The sequence below is a fragment of the Salmo trutta genome, chromosome 2 (assembly GCF_901001165.1).
Source record: "Salmo trutta chromosome 2, fSalTru1.1, whole genome shotgun sequence".
Classification (NCBI taxonomy): Eukaryota; Metazoa; Chordata; class Actinopteri; order Salmoniformes; family Salmonidae; genus Salmo; species Salmo trutta.
Window position 1 is genome coordinate 61,982,950 of NC_042958.1, and position 16,949 is coordinate 61,999,898.

At 46.0% G+C, this 16,949-nt stretch overlaps 1 protein-coding gene across 2 annotated transcripts in view; it reads left to right on the forward strand.

The window, feature by feature from the left end:
• Positions 1-3,611, forward strand: part of ankfn1b (ankyrin repeat and fibronectin type III domain containing 1b) — a 293,724-nt gene extending 290,113 nt beyond the window's left edge. For both annotated transcript variants that reach the window (XM_029710105.1, XM_029710113.1), the window contains 2 exons: positions 206-888; positions 1,124-3,611. In XM_029710105.1, the coding sequence (XP_029565965.1) occupies positions 206-888; positions 1,124-1,444 (1,004 nt within the window). In that variant the 3' untranslated portion in view covers positions 1,445-3,611. The remainder of the gene's footprint in view (positions 1-205; positions 889-1,123) is intronic.
• Positions 3,612-16,949: the final 13,338 nt, after the last annotated feature.

The window sequence follows — 16,949 nt, forward strand, 5'->3', positions numbered from 1 at the left end:
AGGGGGCAGAGATAGGGCAAGGGGTTTTTCCTATTGATCACACAGTCTTGTGATGTACGGTCCATTTTACTAGAAAATAAGTGATTGTTTGTGTATGTGTGGCTTATACAAAGGTGAATGGTTGTGTGTGTTTTACCCACAGGGGGATGATTGTGTGTGGTTGACCTAAAGATGAATAATTATGTTTTTTGTTTCTCCCTCACAGTAGACTTCCACGGTCTCTCAGATGAAGAGGGTTCCTCTGAGGTCTTCCTCACCACTGACAGCGACTACGACTCTAGCCGTGCCCAGAGCCCCCGCGAGTTGGACCTTCTGCCCCCCTCGCCCCTCTCCTCCTCCGGCGGCGGTGTGGGAGGAGGGGGTGGAGGGGGTTCAGGGACAGGAGCACTGAGAGACTCCACCCCAGACGTGCTCCAGGCCTCGGAGCCCCAGACAGGCTCTACCGGCGAACAACGGCTGAGCGGAGGGGGGCCCGGTGGGGAGAGGCGGAGGGGCAGGGGGGGTCCCATGGAGCTCTTCGACAGCGACTTCATCCTACCCAGCAGGCAGATCGAACTACTGAGGATCACGGAGAAGAGGCAGGCCTTCTGTGTGAGAACCAGTAGTCTTGAATTCCCCTCTTCCTCTGGTGGTCATACTGCACACTCACCCTCACCATCCTCCTCCCCCCACCGCCGCTGGCACCGACCCTCCTCTGTGGACCGCTGCTGCCCTGCTGAGCGATGCCTGACGCACCCCCAGCCCCCCGCCCGCACCCTGTCAGAGGACAGCGGCACCCAGAGGCTCTCAGGTTCCCCCTCGCCCGGTGCCCACAGGAAAGGCTGGCACGCCACGCTCCGGGTGTACCCGCAGTACCGAACCGGGCTCCCCAAGGAAACCAGTGTCAAGGTATGTGGAACTTGGCTTGAGGATGTCCGGGTTTAATGAATTGTTGTTCATGTTTGGGTAACTCTTTCATTTGGGTATCCAATTATAAAACTGTCATAACTCTGCCCCAGTTGTAACATTGAAACCCCTTTTGACCATTCACATTCTGCTTAATCTGATTGCCTCTGTTCCTCTTTCTCTTCCACTCTCTATCCCTCCCCTCATCTCTCTGTCTCTCTCTCTCCCTCCCTCCCAGCTGCGGGTGACACCAGGCACGTCGGCCAGGGAGATGGTCCAGCTGGTGGTGCAGGAGATGAACGCGGTGTCGCGCCGGCTCCTCAGTGGTAGCAGTAGCAGTAGTAATGGAGGGGGAGCGGAGGGGGAGAAGTGTCTGTACAGCCCTGAGCAGCTGGAGCACTTTGGACTGGTGCTGGTGGTGGACGGCAGGGAGAAGTGGCTCCAGGATGACTTCTGTCCCCTGGAGCTGCAGAACCCCTGGCTCCGGGGCAAGCTGTGTGTCCGCATCAAGGAGTACTCACCCCTGGCACTGCAGTACAGCAGGGCGACTACTGTCTGAAACTAAGGGGTGGGGAAGGATTCGGGGGGGGGGATTTAGGTCTGGACTACTCGATGGAGGTTCCTCCTTTGGAAATGTTGGGACATTAACTTTTAACGTTTTACATGGGCCAAAGCGAGGCAGCCCAGCTGGGATGAACTTCCACTGGAATTTTCTCACATTTTCTCCCTCTCTTTCTCTCTCTTTCAAACTTTTTTCCTCTTCGGTTGTTTTTACCATCCAGCTACTGTAGCTACAGAGCGTAGACGGTGGTTTTATGTTTGTTTGTTAGTTGTTAACTGAAATGCTGCTGTGAGACTCTGTTTCCATGAAGTCTCTTCCCACCCCGTGTAAACTACACTTTCTCCCTCAATACTCACCTGGACATCAAATGTACAAAAGGAAATGGAAAACTGTTGTTATTATATTATTTGCTTCACCAAACGTCAAAGCCCAAAAAAGGGATGTGACGTGAGGAAGATTAATGAATGAATGCTACCGCGCTTTGGCATGGGGCGTGATTGACTGCAACACATTTTGGCGCCTGCGTTGCCAGAACGCCACGGTATCGTCATCTGCAGCCACATGCGGGCGGACAAGCCTTTTCCTATGAACTTTTCCTATGAACTCTCTCTCTCTCTCTCTCTCTCTCATTCCAAGAGGCTGTTGGCTGCAACCCTGCAGCCGGCCTTCCCGACGTTCCCAGGATGTGGGCCCTGGACTCTTCCCAGAGGGCCCAGCGTGAGGGAAGGGGGCTGGCGTCTCCCAGCTCGGGACAGAATCTGGAATCTGCCCTGCGGTTTGACCTCTAAGTTTGTCACTCTGTCAGACTCGCCTCCCCTGGCCACTGTTGTAACTTTTGGGAAGGAGAGAGCCAGGAGTACAGAGGATTACACACAAGAAGGAGGGAGGGAGAGAGAGGGAGGCTGCAATGTCTTTGGGATTCTGGCACTTACTTTCTGGTGGTTTTTTTTCGTCCTGAGTGCAGGAGAAAATACTTTGTACATGGCGACACCCGCCGATCTGTGGTGAAGTCATAAAACAAACCATCATCTCATCCAACTCAGCCAACCGAAAAGGCATAGAAAGCAGATTTGGATTTTTGAAAAACAAAACCCAAACAGGAACAAAGAAAGAGAAGCAATACTTTACTTCCACGTGGTTTTTTCTCGTTTGTTTCTTTGTGATTCGAGACGATTGTACACCTTCCAGAATTCGTGAAAAGTCTGGGCCATACTAGTCATGTGCTAACCGATAGCCAGTGCAGTCCGATCCAGGCCGCTGGTACTCCAGTCCGACCATTAAGAGGTGTTTGTCTCCTCATTGGGGGTCTGTTCGTCTGTACAGTGCTGTAAGTACTCCAATGGAAATAGGATTGGCCAAGTTGCTCTTCGACATGACGCTATAGGCTCCTTCCGCTCACAGTAACTGCAGGCTTTGGTTTTAGTCTAGCACTCGTCTTCATGTTCATTAGGTAGAAAGGCAAAACCTTCAATGCACTCCTTCTTTGGACTTAAATAGCATTTGAAAAGGTTAAAAAAGAAGGCGTTTCAACCACGTATGAAAGACCCTGGTTGAATATGATGTCTGAAATGAAAGCCTGCACTTACTGTAACATTGTGGGTCCAGAAAAGTTTAAACCTGTTCTTGAACCTTCTACCCTTGTTCTAGTCTTTCCTTAGACGTGGTTGTGTTCACCGAGCCTGATATAAGTGTTTACAGAGTTCCGTTTCCTTTATCCTCCCCAAAAACGTGTGTTTACATATAACTACAAAAAAAAAAGTCTTAAAGAGCAACTGATGTGAAGTTGTAATTGAAAAGTATTGGTTTTACTGACGGTTTGAATTGTTCTGTTTGCGCTTAGATGTATCTTTAATTCACATTGTTAAAGACGTTTTTTTTTTACAAGGGCAAACTGCAAAAAACAACTTCAATATAGAGAAAAACTGGACTGAATGTATCTACTGTTAGACGTCGGGCTGCTGGGTCTGTCAAGAGTATAGAAGTCAGAAGTCAATTCTGAAGGGTGGAGGGGCAGAGGGTAAAGGGGGTTTGTGTCTCCCTTACCAGCCAAAGGAGAAGGAAAGCTCTATCTTGGACCCTTGGCAGATCCACTGAGCATAGTCATGAAGTCATTTTTTTAAAATCTATTTTTTATTGAACAATAAATTAATATTATCAAATAAAACTGTTGATTTGAGGGTTTCTTTTTTTTAACCGATCACTGTGCAGGATTGCAGGAAGTAGACATGGTTGCACGTTTCACCCGCTCAAAGTTCGGAGAGGCTTTTAAAAAAAAAATGTGACGTCTGTCCTTTTTAACACATCCTGTCTTCGAGATGAACCCTTTGGAGGTGTTTGAGATCTCGTAGAGTTTCGGTGGTGTTCTCCAAGAAATCAAACCGTGTTTCAGACAAGGCAAGTTGGAGGTTTTGAAGGGCATCCTGTATTAATTATGGCATCCACTCGCAAACCAGCTCCAACTAGAAGGAGAATCCGTGAGGAAATCTAATTTCAGATACAAAACGTGTGCCCTGCCAAACGTCAGCGGAGCATATGAAATTAAACTGGAGCAGTCTTGTGGCATGATATGAAGAAGACTGAGTGACAAATATAACTCACTTGGTCCTACATATGCTATATAGCAATGACCTCATCTGTATGAGCTGGCCAACCGATGAAAAAGGAATGGTAGGCAGCTGCACTGGCATTTTGATCTTGAAACTGTCATAGTGCTAAGCTCTGTAGCGTTTTGACTTAAAGCTGACAGGTATGATGCGTTAGGATGCAGCTAAAATGCATTGTACGAAATGTCAGACGGTATCATCTTACAATGATATCATAATCAGTTATCATCGGTCCTTTTGAGTCTGTGGAACAAGAGTCCACATATTATGATCATATCAGTTGGTCTATTATCTTCGTGATCAAATATCAAGCATTTACATGTAGAAGAGGAATTCATACGTAATGCCTATATTTCATTTGAAAGTCAATATCCTGGTAACTCAACTGTATGATTTCTGTATAGCTGCATCTTTTGGACACATCCCCCCCTCATGTACACACACACACACACACACACACACACACACACACACACACACACACACACACACACACACACACACACACACACACACACACACACACACACACACACACACTGACACACTAAAGTGATAATATATAGATGTGCAAATGCAAATGCGCATGCATACAAACACACAGATTCATGCCTTTACGCACACCCATATACACACAGCATGACACACTTAACACACACACACACACACACAAGCACTCTGCACTTTTAGGAGAAGTCCTTTACTGTTTATTGACAGTAACTTAAGAATTGTCCTGGAATTCTGACACCTTCTAATTTTAAACCTGAAGAGTCCGGGAAGACCCATGCTAATTTTAGGCCCTGGCATATCTGGACATACTTTAAAGAAAACATTCCGAAAAGTCCATGAATAGTGTCGATTCACACTCATAAAAGAAATTGAAGGGGATTCACTTGATCATTTTCTTTCGTCAGGACTTCCTGGAGCTGAAAGTGATGATTCGGAGGCAGACGCCAGTGAAGTCCTGATGCTGGGCCATTCTAGCCTGTGTGTGTGGGTGTCTGCATGAGTGCGTTCGTGTCCCGATTAAGGTCTCTGTCCTTAGTGAAGGGGTGGTGCCTTAGTCCCCTCCCCTTCAGTCTTGGACTTGACCCCCTCTAAGGTAAGGATAGCAGCCCCAGGGTTTAGTGATCAGATGACCTTATAAATGACCTTACACACTCTCCACGCACACACACTATTTTGGAATATAAAACGAATCTGTAACACAAGTGTTTTCTATTAAAGGAAACTCAGAATACAGGAAATATATGAGAATACAGGACATATATGCTGTCATATATTATATAATATGTAATACGTCAAATTTGTTTTGACAGGAGGTCTGTTGTGCCGGTGACAGACCAGAATCCCTCTTTCCTCTCATGCCATTCCATTCCTTCATTCTGTGATCACCTGTTACCCCCCCCCCCCCCCCCCCCCCCCCCAGTTCCATCCCATACATCCACACGCACACACACAGCCAGTACTAGCAGCAGCAGCAGTGCGGTGGGTGGAAAAACAGGGCTACAGTGCTTAGATTACTGCAACACTCAGCTCTCTTTCCCCAGGGCCAATAAACCTTTAAAGCACCTATAAAACACTTGGCAAAGGGCTTTTTGAAGTTTTTATGAAGATCTGCTTTATTGTTCCCCAGAGATGAGCCCCGCACCACTGGCGCCTCGGAGCTTTCTGGAAGTGCCAGTGAATTCAGAGGAAGGGAGGGATCGAGGGAGAGAGGGAGGAAGGCAGGGAGACCCATAGAGGAGAGGGTGTGTGTGTGTGTGTGTGTGTGTGTGTGTGTGTGTGTGTGTGTGTGTGTGTGTGTGTGTGTGTGTGTGTGTGTGGACCAAAGCATCAAACTTGGCCTTCATTAGCCAATACAGAGTGCCGGGAGAATCTCCCGGCGCCAATTTAATTGGCTTTAATCGGCTTAATCTACTAAACAATCATCTCCCATCGCACCTTCCCCCTAACCCTCCCCCGTTCGCTAGAACACCAAAGGCACAGAGCCACATCTCACAGTCGTATGAATTGGAAAAATGTAATGATGACAAATATATTACTCGGTAGGTCACTCTCATAGAATTCTACGGTCACTCCCACTACGGCCGACTTTGAGTGGTTGATATCCCAGGCCTATATGCACTGTGCACAATAGCCTGGGAACGAGTTTAGATTCATAGCAAAAGTTGTTACTATTGACATGATATTGTATAGGAGTAGTGACCCTAGTAGTGGTCATAATAGTAAGGTTAGGTGCGTTTGTGTGGAGAAATGGCATTACCCTAGGAGCAGAATATCATTGTAAAATAGTAAATAACACCATGGTCAAAATGTTGTGTGCGTGTGTGTGCGCTTGCTTGTGTGTGTGTCTGTGTGTGTAGACTCTGTGTTGACTGGGGCCAGTAGTGGCAGAGAGTCAGTGCTTGTTTTTGAAGTAGGGCCTCTGTTGTTCACATGGAGCTCAATGAATGGAGCCGGACCCCCCTCAATCTGTCTGATCCATCGGCACCGGCCTTCCCTCCCAAATCCCGGCTCCGCCGCCACCGCCACTCCTCAAAGTAACAGTTGGCAAACGGACGCACATTAAACAGCCTCCCCAACCGGCCAGCGGCCTTCTCACATCCAGCACTTGTTGTTGGGAAAGAGGAGAGGCTGAGAAAGAGCAAGAGAGAGAGAGAGAGAGAGAGAGAGAGAGAGCGAGAGAGAGAGAGCAAGAGAGAGAGCGGGAGAGAGGGGAGGGAGGGAACGAACACAGCCCAATTCCAATTGCAAAAACATTTTACAACACACATACACACACACACACACACACACGCTCTCTTTCTTTCTCACACACACAGCTAATAAACGGAGCAGGAACAGTCACGATTCACTGGCCGTGACATTAGACATTGCTGGTGACTTTGACCGTATCTTTGACCTGAACAGAACCCGTTTGATTTTGATGGTTTTACCAATAGTGAGGGAACGCCCTCATTGAGACAGTTTCCTTTTTCTATGTATTAATTCTACCTTTATTCTACCAGGTAGTCCCATTGAGGTCAAAATACATTTTTTTAAGGGAGTTCTTAATGCTATTGAGTATATAGCTGAAATGTTTTGCTCAAAAGAATAAAGATGAGTGCAAGTATTTATTTGTGGTGTTAGTTTTGGAAGGAATACACTTTGTATAAGCTTGTTCATCTGTGGCTATTTGTTAGATACAAGTTTGTTTTCTTGGGACACTGAGCGAAGGATCAGTGTCACCGATTTGTCATCAGTGGTTGAGTTTCGAACAGTTCAGAACTGTTGATCATCTTTCATGTTTTCAATCCTGTCTTGAGACGAGAAAGGAAACGGCAGTTTTGCTCCAAACTGATCTTTGTGTGCATGCCAAGATGCCTGCCGATTGGTTGGATAGGAACCGTCGTCAGCGACAACAACAACAGCAACAATGTAGGAAAGGGCTGTGTTTTTCTCGTTCTACTTGTTTTGCTTCGGTTGTTGTATCGTCGTCTCAAAAACAACCTCGAAAGCAATTCCGTTTCTGTCTTTATCTCAGACACTGAGGGTCAGATCATGTTAGCCTCTAACATCAAAGGCTCCAGAAAATGTACTTGATTCAAAGGGGTTTGAAAAACACAGCAGATTAGGGGTTTGTGTGTGTGTGTGTGGGGGGGGGGGGGTGTTGGCAGTGTTTGTGTGTGTTGGAAGTTGTAAGAGGTTGTGCACCCCTCCTTGATAGAGGCTGGAGAGAAAGAAATAGACAGCTGGAGAGAGATGGAGCAAGATTTTTAAAAAAGAGACATTGACACACAGACAGTAAGAGTGTATAGTGAGGTTTATAGACGGATGCATAGAGGACAATGGAGGAAATGATACTAGGAGGGGTATGAGGGGTATATACTCTATGTGAATGCTTTGGGAAAATGAGGAAATTCAGGAAAATAGAACAGGTAGCTGAGAGAACAGACAGAAGAGGGAAAGCTGAGAGAGAGAGGTAGAAAGAGAGAGAATAATTAACAGATAAGACCAAAAGTGAGAGAACGAGAGGAGATGGGAGAAGTTGGCGTTAGGAGGCCAGAGGACGAGCCAGAGCAGCTGAAAAGGGCTGGTGTCTTGCAGTCAGGCAGCAGTGTTGCTGTGTGACTGATTTGGGGGTTTACTGGTGCCCCCCTCCCCACCTATCTCCCCCCCCCCCCCCCCCCGGGATGATGTCATGGCTTCAGGAAAACATGGGGGCCGAGACGGGATTCCTCTGGTTCCTTTTTAAGTTTAGCAGGGGAGAGTTGTTTCCCTGACCAGTGGAGACAAGCAGAGGGACAGGGGGCTCAGTGCAGGACCCCTACAGGAGCAGTCACATTAGGCCAAGCCATCAAAGCCTGTCGCGCGCCATAGACACACACATAAGGGCTGAGACGTGCACACACACGCACATTCACTCAAACGACAATGTTCATACTTAACTAAAATAAACTCATACAGAGATATAGAGAAATAGTGCAAAATAGCGTGAGTCACATACAGGTAACTGCCAAAATAAAGGAAACACCAACATAAAGTGTTTTAATATGGCGTTGGGCCACCACGAGCCGCCAGAACAGCTTCAATGCACCTTGACATAGATTCTACAAGTGTCTGGAACTCTATTGGAGGGATGCGACACCATTCTTTCATGGAAAATTGAATAATTTGTTTTTTGTTGATGGTGGTGGAAAATGCTGTCTCAGGTGATGCTCCAGAATCTCCCATAAGTGTTGGGTTGAGATCTGGTGACTGAGACGGCCATGGCATATGGTTTACAACGTTTTCATGTTCATGAAACCATTCAGTGACCACTCGTGTCCTCTTGATGGGGCATTGTCATCCTATGGAGGCATATCCATGGTAGCCAAAATAATGGCTAAAATAATGGCCTGCCCAGCATTTTTATACATGATCCTAAGCATTATGGGATGTTAATTGCTTAATTAACTCCGGAGCCACACCTGTGTGGGGAAGCATCTGCTTTCAATATACTTTGTATCCCTCATTTACGCAAGTGTTTCCATTATTTTGGCAGTTACTTGTATATAGACTTACTCACTCACAGAAACACACACACACACACACACACTTCAATCGTGCCCCCCTGGCCCGTTGATTGTATAAAACATGTGATCGCTATGACAGATACACAAAATTACCACTCTTACCCTGAGATACACTGTCATTCATACACACACACACATACCGGCAGATTCACTCATCCCACCCATTCACTCTCACACACACACAGACACATACACACACACTCACTTCAATCGTGCCCCCCTGGCCCTGTTATTGTTTTCAAAATATGATTGCTTTGACGCCTAGAGTAATGATCTGAGAGGAGCTGGCGCGAGTGGCAGGCCCCTCTATTGTTCTAAGTCAGTGTGGTGCTGTGTCCATATCTATAGAAACCAAGCCAGACTGGGAAGGCATGCTTTCATCTCAGCAATCCGCTCACACTGGGTCACACACACACATACACACACACACGCAGAGTCGCGGGCACACACACAGTCACTCTCTCATTTGAACAGATGAGAGTATGTCTACCTGCACAAACACAAAATTACACGTACTTATTTCTTTCAAGATTTGTCTTTTAAAGAGCTGATTTCAATTATGACCAATGGCTGCCATTTCTTCAATTGAATGATACTGTCAACCAAAGGGAAACCCACAAGAATTGAGACCTCACAGAAATCTGTGTTATATCGCTTTGTAATTTAATCTGTAAAATGTTACTTTGCTTGTTTCTTGAAAAACACTTGGCTAAATAGGCTGGTGTGTGTGTGTGTGTGTGTGTGTGTGTGTGTGTGTGTGTGTGTGTGTGTGTGTGTGTGTGTGTGTGTGTGTGTGTGTGTGTGTGTGTGTGTGTGTGTGTGTGTGTGTGTGTGTGTGTGTGTGTGTGTGCGCGTGTGTGTGTGTGTCTACGGAAAGAATCGCAGACAGTCACAGGAGCAGTATTTTGTCACTCACCCGTCAGCTCAACTGAAAGAATTACCATGTGTGTATGTGTTGAGCAGCCTTCCGAAAGGCTGCCCTTGTTTGGCCACTCAAAATATTTGCCCAGGATTAAGTGGGGGACCTCGCGTCTTGGTCACAGGCAGACTAACTAGAGGCCAAACTGGTCCCAGAGGACAACACAGGATCACAATGTTAAGCGTAAATATTCACAGTGTCTCGAGACATTCCTATCTGGATATCACACACACACACACACACACACACACACACACACACACACACTTGGTCCATGTATCAGACCAGACTTTATCTCCATTTTCAACAGATACTGTAGATCCGTCCATGCTGTGTACCTCTGGCCTTCAGGATTAGTGTCAGACCCCACTGCTTAGGATGCTGTGTGTGTGTGTGTGTGTGTGTGTGTGTGTGTGTGTGTGTGTGTTGCAGGGAGGAGGGTTATAGGGGCCACAGGGGGCTGGCCCCAGCGTGGAGACAGAGTGGATAGCAGAGACAGACAGACAGGCGAGGTAAACAGGCTCTGGAGCCAGGAGAAGATGAGAGGATCATGGATAAATGCACTCCCATCTCACACACACACACACACACACACACACACACACACACACACACACACACACACAGAGCAACAGTAATGTGACTCAATGACTTACTCCAGTCTCCGGTAAGTGACAGTTTATGCTCACCAGAAGGTACAGTATGCTCATCATTGTGTTGAACACAGAGGTCACTATTATTCAAGTCACAAGCAAGTCACAAGGCCCGAGTCTCAAGTCGAGTCCCAAGTAGAACGGGTCTAGTCTCGAGTCAAATCCAAGTCGTGCATTCTAAGAGCAAGTCAAGTCACAAGTGTTTCAAGTCAAGTTTGAAGTTGAGTAAAAAAAAATCTATACTTGTTCAAATCCAAATTGAGACCTTGGAATTTTTGTCAAAAATGACTTAGTCACATATAATAGATCTTTAGATGGTACTTCATATGTCCGTAAAGTTATATTTTTGAAAAAGTAAATATGTTTTGTTTTTAAATATGAAAAAAGTACAAAATTCAAAATGCATAAATCCGTTTGAACATGGCGCTATAAGGTTCTATGGCACTATAAGGTTCTATTTCCATTTTTTTTTGGAGCTGCATATTTATTTATGATAATCCTCTCTCCCTACAATATTGATGTTTGCGCCGCACCCGATTCTATAGATGTACAGCAAATCAGCAATCTGTTCGCTAGCTCAGTTGTGCACGTGCGCACAGGTGATGCATTTTCTAAACGCAAGATATAGAAATAAACTGCGTTTTACACCTGCATTTTGAACTGAAAGTTCATGCTAGCAGTCAATATCAACTAGGGATATCATGTCACACGTTCACTTCTCTGGAGTCCAGAGCAAGCAGGATCATGTGGCCTACCTGTATGCAGCGGGGGTTGCAGGGTCGGATAGCCTTTAGGCATATAGACAGTACCGCTGAGGTATATAATTATAACCCACCCAAACTATAGGCCTATCTGAAAATGAAATGATCAATGAAATCACCAGGTAGCCTATTGTTCTGGCAAAGGTGTGTCCGTAGCAAATTGCTAAACTGAATTTTATATTGATAACATTAACGTAGGTAGGATAGTCTTGTTTATGCCAGGCAAAAAGAGGAGAAACTTAAACAAGTGCTTTCTGGGCTGCGTTTCAAACTCAAAGTAGACAGCCCCTCGGTCCTAAACCCTCAGCCCTTGAATTACGTTTTACATCGCCGCATCCAAGTGTACCTTAAATGTCCCTTGCCCAAGTGAGGGAGAGTGCTGATCGGAGAGGCAACGTCCTTGGTGGAAATCTGGAAGTTAAGCTTAAAAACAACCAACCTAAAGCTATTCATGTACGTAGTAAGCTAACGTATCTAGCTAGCACATTCAGTCAGGTGGCTATTCGTTTTAGCAAGCTAGCTTCCCGCTTTTTTCGGGCATGCCGAAAATGCAGCCTTGTTGATTAAATTTGACACTTCGCGGCCACCAGAGTTTGACATGCGACTACAGTATGTACTGAATTGTGGGTCATATCAATCCCGCAAGTGACCAAAGTTGTTCACTCGCTCCCTCGAACTAAATCGAGGTCCGAAGGGGCAACGTAAGTGAATTGGACCTCCGCTTAAGATGGCAATCAAACTGCATCCGGTTTCGACGGGATGCCCCCGAGGGAAAGTGGCTAGCTTAAGGGCTGAGGGGGTAAAAATAACGTGTTTGGACAGCAGCCCTGGTCACTAATCTGGATACTGTATGTGCGCCAGCCTTTGCACGCCAACGTTGATGACTGGTCATTGGTCAACAGTCAAGGCGTGAAATGTTTTGGTTCTGAAGCACAGATTACAAGAATTTGGTGCAATGCCGTAGGCCTATGTTAGTGACCAGATCGATTAAGCAAAGGTATAAATATAAAATACAAATGGTAGGCTACTAAAATGTTTTTCCCATTCAGTTTCACACTAGCGACTGGCTACTGTAGCTCATGGCCTGTATTTGATTGACAGTTTGCTGGTCCAATCAGAGGCCGAGTGTGTGTTTCACTAGCTTGAGGCTCTAAGTTATGAACCAAATATGGTTCATCAAATTTGTGATTCCAGTCAGACTCGAGACCAAGTCATGTGACTCGAATCCACACCTCTGGTTTTATACATAGGCTTATAATGGCTAATCAAAGACTTTGACTGAAACATGGATATACTGGCTTGCATATCACTCATTGATGCAGAAACACAGCAAAACATATTTGGTTCTGTTGTTCACTATTGGACACACGCACACAGCGAGAGAAAGAGCAGAGCCAGCTGTCCTGTTAGCACCTGTGTGTGAGCGGGCCGGGCCAGGCATGGTGTCTCGGGGAGAGAGACGGGGAGACAGAGGAGCGAGAGGAGAGGGAAGGTCACCGCATGCCAGAGACAGAGTGACGATACTTAAACTGGGCTCCTCGCCTGTGACCTGGGTGTAATTACAGCACACACACACTGGAACCAGACAGCCTGGGAAAGGGTGTCCAGCTCCTGCTCTCTGTCCCTGTCTCTCTGTCCTCTCTTTTGAAGGGTTCTCTGTTCTCTCTCTGTCACTTGTCATGGTTTGGCACTGTGCACGGCTCCAAGCATTTTGGAATGTATGCTGTGTGGTTATTTCACTGGTCACTTCTGGTGTTGCTGCGTTACACACACAAACACAGACAGTGAAAGACAGGATATGACAGTAATGTATCTCCCTCTCTCTGATATTCCCACTGTTCTGTCATAAACTAATAAACGCTTATGGTATCGGGACAGACCCCCCCCCCCAAAAAAAATTTGATTTTCCTTAAAGATATATATTTCTACACTATGAGGTTGAAATAACACTCTGAAATTGTGAAATGATGATAATGTCCTGTTAGTGTAAGAGCTTTTTGAAATGCCTAGAATTTCAGCCTGTTTAGATGTGATGGAGTTTTTGTCCCAGAGCATAGTATCACAATCGGATTATTCTGACCTTTTTTGTTGTTGTGGTCTTTTCAAAAAAAAATACAGATTCCAATTTTGACACACTCAACAATTTACACCAAGCCCGATGCGATATCCCCTCTTTTACGAAAAATGTGCATAACGTCACCAACGCTGCTGTGGTCATTCATATGTTATTCGACAGGACGCAGTAGGCTAATAATGAGAAACAAATCGTTTATACTACGGGAAAAATGACATGCTACTGAAAATATTAGGATAGGCTTTTCACGGGATAGGATGAATCATGAAAGGAGCTTGGCTACTTTCATTCAGTTGCACCCCATTTAATAAGAGAGGTAAAGCACATTCCTACACATGTAACAAACAGTATTGCTTACGTCCCTCTCCTTTCCGCCGACCCTCTTCACATGTCGACAACAGTCACCCTCAGAGCATCGTTACCTATCACTCCACAAAAGCAGTGGCCCTTGCACAGCAAGGGAAACAACTACTCCAAGGCCTCAGAGCGAGTGATGTCATCGATTGAAACGCTACTAGCGTACACCGCTAACTAGCTAACTATTTCACACAGGTTACAAATGCCTAAAAGGGCTGCCTTCTTGCTAGTTCCGGTTTTACTGGGACTACTCCGCCTGCGCACTAGTACTGCAGCAGCCAAGCATGAGCGCAGGAAGATTTGGGGCATTCTGCCAGTGTCGCTGGGGACAGGGATCTGCGTGGCTGTGACAAGTTGGGGGAGGGGAAATCTGCATTTGCACCACCACCAGTGGGAGAGGGGAAATCTGCAGGCACCACAGTGACCACAACCACTCTAAACATGAAAGGTAATTGTGTGTATGCAGTTGTATGCAAGTAACTCATTGAGGACTAAATCCTACCTGCTCTAGCTAGCTGTACATGTGCACCTCAGGACCTAGCAGTTGTATATGTTCTATTCAACACAACACAATCACAACAAGACATAGAAGTTTCTGCAAAAGTTATGCAGTTATGATTTTCCCTGTTAAAAATTCTAACGGTGTCCAATTGAATCAGTACATGAATCAGTAAAGTTGCCTTGTATTTATAGATGATAGAAAGCGTTTGATAAAAGCTTCATAGTATAATATTCCAACTCCTGGATCCTGTAAGACGCTCACAACATGATGTATTTACATACCACTGACATTGTGAGTTATATTAGGAGTGATGTACTGTTTGCTGTGACATTATGGGGTCCATCCTTTCTAACCCCTGTCTTAGTTCTGTCCTGCTACTAAAAAAGAATCAACAAGTGCTGCATCAGAGCAAGAATGACAAGATAAAGAACCCCTTACAGAAGTGGAAGGTTGTGCATCCTGAGTAAATTATATTTTAATATAAGTACACTAATGTAAATAGTTCAATAAAGCGTTCTACTTGTACTGGCTGCCTACTTGTTTTCTTTCTTGTTCTACACAAATACCATCAAGACCTCCAGTGGTGTCAGGTAACATACCGACTGCGGCTGGTCCGCTGTCTATCAGTTCACCTCAGCTTGTAAGAGAATGGAGTTGGACTTTTAACATTGCAGCCCTGAGGGGTTGGTGGAAGAGGTACTCCACTGTACACGACTGCAGGATACTGATTAGCGATTGGTCGGAGAGTTACAACGCAATCTACCATAATAGAGTCGAACATTCCACAGCTAATCTTTTCATGTGTAATAACTGATAACTATATTATGAGCAGATATTAAACAATGAAACTGTTTGAACCTCAGAATATCCCCCCACTAAACTCAAAGCTTCTAATAAATACACACAAAATGTTCAAATACAACAGCTAAAGGCTTTGCGCGTTAAAGCGTTAATCGGTTAAGCTGGGTAGCAAATGGGCCAAATCAAGCACCGATTGAGCAATGTCTGTTCTCCCCTCCAGAGATTGGACAGTTTGACGAGCTGAGCTGGTGATCCCTCTTCTCTGCATCTGGGGGCATAGTGTCCATCAACAGGGCATAGATATCATCAGCCTGAGGAAGAAGGTGGTGTTCAGAGGGAGAGTTACTGGGTGATGAGGGGTTTCACCAGGCACGCGTGTAAAAATATATTGGATGGGAATTATAGTGAGCAGACTACGTCATTGTAAGTCAGACACTTAGTTGTTTAAGTCAGACACATAGATATGTCTACCATTATGAGCAAAAACATATGAGAGCTTTCTTGCTTATGTTTAGAATCATTAGAGAATACTGAACACTTCATTTGAATTTGATCAAGAGGGCCGCAATGTCCACGTGCTGTAGGGAAGAGAAGTGACCGAGGAGAGGGCAGGAGAGACAGAGGAGAGGAGTGATTTAACCTCATCATGACTTGCCCAAAAACTGATGACATCCAAGCTGTTCCATATCTAGGCTTTCCACAAGGTCACATTCATCACAGTGTGGGTCTTTTGATAGAAACCGGTAGTCCAAATTAGAGTTACATTTTACATTTTAGTCATTTAGCAGACGTTCATATCCAGACAAACTAACAGTTAGTGCATTCGTCTTAAGATATCACAGGCATAGAAAGCAAGGACGATTATTTAAGATACTGTTTGAAGAGGTAGGGTTTCAGATGTTTTTAGAAGATGGGCAGGGACTCTGCTGTCCTAGCTTCGAGGGGAAGCTGGTTCCACCATTAGGGTGCCAGGACAGGGAAGGGCTTGGACTGGGCTGAGCGGGAGCCATGAGACCTGAGGTGGCAGAATGAAGTGCTCGGATTGGGGTATAGGGTTTGAGCATAGCCTGAAGGTAGGGAGGGGCAGTTCCTCTTGCTGTTCCGTAGGTCAGACCATGGTCTTGTAGTGGATGTGAGCTTCAACTGTAAGCCAGTGGAGTCTGCGGAGGAACGGGGTGACATGAGAGAACTTGGGAAGGTTGAAAACCAGGCGGGCTGCTGCATTCTGGATGAGTTGCAGGGGTTTGGTGGCACAAGTGGGGAGCCAGCCAACAGTGAGTTGCAGTAGTCCAGACGGGAGAGGACAAGTGCCTGGATTAGGACCTGCGCCGCTTCCTATTTGAGGTAGGGTCGTACTCTACGGATGTCGTAGAGCATGAACCTGCAGGAGCGGGTCAGTGCTTTGATGTTTGCTGAGAACAACAGGGTGTTGTCCAGGGTTGAGCCAAGTTTCTTTGCACTCTGGGAGGGCGACACTGGAGTTGTCAACCGTGATGGAGAGGTCTTTGAGCGGGCAGGCCTTCCCCGGGAGGAAGAGCAGTTCCGTCTTGTCGAGGTTGAGCTTGAGCTTGAGGTGGTGGGCCGACATCCAAGTTGAGATATCTGCCAGGCATGCAGAGATGTGTGTCGCCACCTGGGTGTCAGAAGGGGGGGGGGACAAAAGTAGCAGCAATAATATGAGAGACCATGTGAGGATGTGACGGAGCCGAGTGACTTGGTGTATAGAGAGAAGAGGAGAGGGCCTAGAATCAAGCCCTGGGGGACACCAGTAGTGA